This window comes from Lactuca serriola, chromosome 9 (genome assembly GCF_051521515.1).
Source record: "Lactuca serriola cultivar US96UC23 chromosome 9, Lser_US96UC23_V15, whole genome shotgun sequence".
Taxonomy (NCBI): Eukaryota; Viridiplantae; Streptophyta; class Magnoliopsida; order Asterales; family Asteraceae; genus Lactuca; species Lactuca serriola.
In genome coordinates, this window is record NC_136416.1 from 14,538,679 (window position 1) to 14,543,499 (window position 4,821).

The window sequence follows — 4,821 nt, forward strand, 5'->3', positions numbered from 1 at the left end:
TTGATGAATGTTATAAACTTTCTTTATACTTGTCACTCAATATTACAATCTTAACTCTAAGACTTGTTTTGGAATGAAGTATGATTGACTTCTTGATTTAACCATTTCTTCAATTATTGATTCCTCTTCTCAGATATACAATTGTACTAAGACTTACTTAGAGGATCAATTGAGATATGGTTCTTAATCATTAAGTCATATCATAAAGCATAAAAGGCACTCTCCCTTCTTCTTAGAATAGAGAAACTTTTATCTTTCTGCCTACTTGATTCTTCTTATTCGTTTTGCTATTGATTTAAACTCTTTGAATCAGTTCAGAATTACACTTAATCTTATAAGTATAATCATATTTACTAAACCTTTAGTAAACCATGACGAATGTCTTTGTTACTCTTATGGTGGACTTGATCAACACACAACTTTGTGTACTCGATTTCCTAGTCCTTCACTTGACACTTTGTCAACGAATTAGCCTAATTTCCAAATATGAAATTTCTCATTCATCGTGCAACCAAGTTGCATGATTCCAAGTTTCTATCCAATTGAAACTTGGGCGATGTGAAACTCTCCCTATTTGGTAAATTTTTAACATTTCCACTATTAACATAATTAAGAATCTTATCCATTCGTTGTAGAAATATGCAAACATCAATTTTTCATAACGATTTCATTGTAAGGAAATAAATAAATAAATAAATGAGTCAAAACAAAATTTATTTTATTCATAAAAGTAGCGGAAAACATTTGTCATTACAATTCAAAATCAACTGAAAAACTATGTAATCAAATATTCCTAACAACTCTATCATAACTTTCTAAGCTCAAAATCTAATCTTCAAATCCATGCGATCGAGATCCATATTTTCGTGATTAGATTCATCTTGCTCTTTCATCAAGCTTCCTCTCTTTTCACTGATCCTGCAAAACATTCAAATGCAATCTTATCACATCATGTATTAAGAATCAACAAATTGGAACTTACACTACAAGAAAAATAGCCTTTTACGTCGCGCAAACCACAACACCCGTTGATTTATGTTACGCCAAGGAGAGTGACGTTCAAAAAGTGTCATCTCTTCAAAAAATTTAAGGATTTAGGTCACGCATTATTGTGTGCCCTTAAAATAACGTCATACGAAAAAAAATTAAAAACACGGAGGGCGCTGTATCTTAAATGGGCGTCGTCTATGAGTGTCACATTATAATTTTAATGAAAAGCGCGTTTAGTAGATAGGGGGAAAATGAAAACCCTAAAATTTTGAACACCCGCCTTCTTTTTTATCCTCCACTTTTGCTTCCTTCTTGCCCTAATTAAGATCCTTTCTTCCCCCTCCATAGATTCGACTGCCGCCTTGCCTAGTTATCGACACTCCTTCCTTCGTTCCTCACTTGCCTTCTTCGCCTGACAATATCTCAAGAAGTACAACTCCGAAAGCGTACAAGTCGGACTTATGTGTCGGAACTCCGGTAGACTAAAATTCAGGCGACGTGTAGCCTCATGTGCCCTAGAATTTCACGAATCTTGAATTTGGCTTACTTGAATCTCGTTCCAAGCTTAAACTTAAACCCTTTTAGCATAGCTACTCTCTTTTACGAGCCTTCAACAAGAACCAGGATTTCATTTGAGTCAGCAATAAAGCGCTTAGGTGGCGAAGTTTTAACAACAGAAAATGCACGCGAATTCTCTTCTGCTGCAAAGGGAGAAACACTTGAAGGTGGTGCCTTCTTTCATCTTCTTTCTCTCATTCTGAGTTTATTTATTTATTTATTTATTTATTTATTTAGATTCAGATTCTATTAGAACTGTGGAAGGGTATTCGGATATAATTGTAATGAGGCATTTTGAAAGTGGTGCTGCCAGAAGAGTAGCGATGACAGCTAACATTCCTGTTATCAATGTTGGGGATGGTCCAGGTCAGCATCCTTCTCAGGCTCTTCTTGATGTGTACACGATTGAAAGAGAGATAGGAAAGCTGGATGGAATCAAAGTCGCACTTGTTGGGGATCTTGCAAATGGGCGAACAGTTCGCTCTCTTGCATATCTTTTAGCCAAATACAATGATGTCAAGATCTACTTTGTCTCTCCGGAAGTTGTAAAGATGAAGGTATGCAGTTATTATATATTATATTATATGTATCTGAAAAGAAGGTGTGAATGTCTTGATGGATTAATTTAGGTGGACATCAAAGAGTACTTAACATTAAAGGGAGTTGAATGGGAAGAAAGTGTTGATTTGAAGGAAGTGGCATCGAAATGTGATGTGGTGTATCAGACTCGCATCCAGAAGGAACATTTTGGAGAGAGAAGCGATATTTATGAGGAAGCTCGTGGGAAATACATTATTGATAGAGATGTATTGGGTGTCATGCAGAAACATGCCATTGTCATGCATCCTCTCCTTAGGCTTGATGATGTACAAATTCTTGTCTTGTTTTTGTTTTTAGTTTTATATATAATATAATATAATTAAGTAGAGTTTTGTTTGTGAATTGTAGATAACAGTGGATGTAGATGGGGACCCAAGGGCTGCTTATTGTAGACAAGCTAAAAATGGACTCTACATTAGAATGGCTTTGCTCAAGCTCTTACTTGTCGGTTGGTGAATGGTGATTGATTGATATGCAATGGTCAATGGTCAATGGTCAATGATCTTGGTTTGAAAGGGAGAGTCCTTTTGCTGAATAACTACACTTTCTGTCTGGTCTCGTCAAAACTGCAACAAACTCCATTTCCATGTGTTAGATTAGATATATCACCTAAAGTCTAAAGATTGCAACTTATTAGATAATAATTTATGCTTATGGATTTTTGGGAATTCTTCTTGCTCTCCTGTTTAATGGTGATTTATTGTGGACATTGTTTAATGGACATTGATATTAAATCAAACTTATTTTCATTTTTCAGTTAAATGTTGGGTTCTTGAGCACCTATGCTTCTTTGAGCACAAATCTAAGGGTATTTTTTGTTATGTTAAACTTAAACCCTTTTATCAAAGTACTGTTTGGATGTGAATTGTAGTTTGGGTTGTTTGATGATACTTGAGTGTTTGTTGACTGCAGATTCTGATTCTAGCAGTGCTTCTGAAAAGGAGGTAAAAGATGTTAAAGCTTCTACTTAGTTTACTAGGGCAAAGGTATATCTAAAGTTATCCTTTGTAGTATATGATATGAATTATCTGGAAATTGCAAGATATGTTTTTTTTTTGTCTTGGGTGGAATCTTTATGGCTGGTTTTATATATATATATATATATATATATATATATATATATATATATATATATATATATATATATATATATTTAATCTTAGAAAAAGAGACCTACAGAAGCCAAGGCAGCTGAAGATGCTCGGAGGCGAGTAGAGGCGGAAGCTGCTGCAGAAGCAAAACGGAAAAGAGACCTGGAAAGGGAAGCAGCTAGACAAGCATTATTGAAGGTATTCTGTATTTCTATTTTGCAACATATATTTTATTATAATATATATATTATTGTACTTTTCTCCGATTGAAAAGACGGTTGAGATCGATGAGGCGTCTTGGTTTCTGAAAGACTTGGAAATGCTAAGCCAGACCAGATCCTACCGAGCTGCTTAGATGAGATAAGCCCTGGACCTGACAAATAAAATTTTAACTTAAATCTTAAATCTTATTTTTATCAATAGTTTGAAGTTGAACTTTGTGATAACTGTGTAGTGAGTGTTAATGTGTTATCTGGTTATTGCTATTACCGATTCAATCAGCTCCAGTAATCTGTTATGTGATTGTATCACTGTTAAAGAAGCTAAATAAGAGCTACATTGAAGCCTCTTTGCTAGTTATATGCTTTTCCATTAGCTATCACAATTTGGTATTAACAATACGATTAGTGTATGAATACATAAAAAGTTTCACATAGTTTTATCTATAACAAAACCTCAAAACAATATTTTACAATACAGCTGGAGAATCAGGAACATACATACGAACTAGTAAGACATAAAGGACCCTTATTGCTAATTCTATGATTCCTGAGTTTATACATCAGGGTCATATCTAATTGAGAGTGTCCTTAAACAAAACACCCGAGAGTGCATGTCGCGCCATAACGTCGGGCTCTTGCCCTTACATCCTGAAGTACTTGAAACAACCAATAAACTATAAGCTAACGCTTAGTGAGTTCCCCATAGTATACCCCACACAAACCACATATCCACAGAATACCATATCATTCATATAAGCTACATAATCCATACATATAAACATATAAGGATGCCATGGAATCCCTCCAAGGTCTTATATCGGGTGCCACTGGAACCCCCACGTGGTCTTAGCCCACTGCCATGGGAATCGGGGGGATTGTCTTAACAACCTGCCATGGGAACCCCCGCATGGTCTTAACTACCTACCATGGGAACTTCCACATGGTCTTAACTACCTGCCATGGGAACCCCCACATGGTCTTAACTACTTGCCATGGGAACCCCCACATGATCTTCCTAATCACAAAAATATCACATAAGCTAAACATGCAAACAACTGTGAGGCCATGGAAACTCTCCAAGGTCTTACACCGAATATCATGGGAACCCATGGTCTTAGTCTACTGCCATGGGAACCCCCCGGGGTCTTACATACAAGTATCACACGTACAGCTAGCATATTACATATCACGTAATCAACTATCAATCCATATAACACATAATAGGCCGGCCTTGGTGCCTTCGACCCATTGGTATGGTGAGGAGACTCACCTTAGTCTACTGAATCCGAAAGTTGCTCGTTTAACAGTATGAAACCACCCGTGATAAACAATAATACCATTAACCTTAAATTAGGGTTAAA

At 36.1% G+C, this 4,821-nt stretch overlaps 1 protein-coding gene across 1 annotated transcript; it reads left to right on the forward strand.

Moving 5' to 3' along the window:
- The first annotated feature begins 1,498 nt into the window (after positions 1-1,498).
- LOC145075362 (aspartate carbamoyltransferase 1, chloroplastic-like) lies at positions 1,499-2,604 on the forward strand. The gene is made up of 4 exons (XM_079021635.1): positions 1,499-1,715; positions 1,792-2,105; positions 2,178-2,414; positions 2,497-2,604. Exons 1-4 carry the CDS (start codon positions 1,499-1,501, stop codon positions 2,602-2,604), a joined length of 876 nt encoding a protein of 291 aa, XP_078877761.1.
- The last annotated feature ends 2,217 nt before the right edge of the window (positions 2,605-4,821 follow it).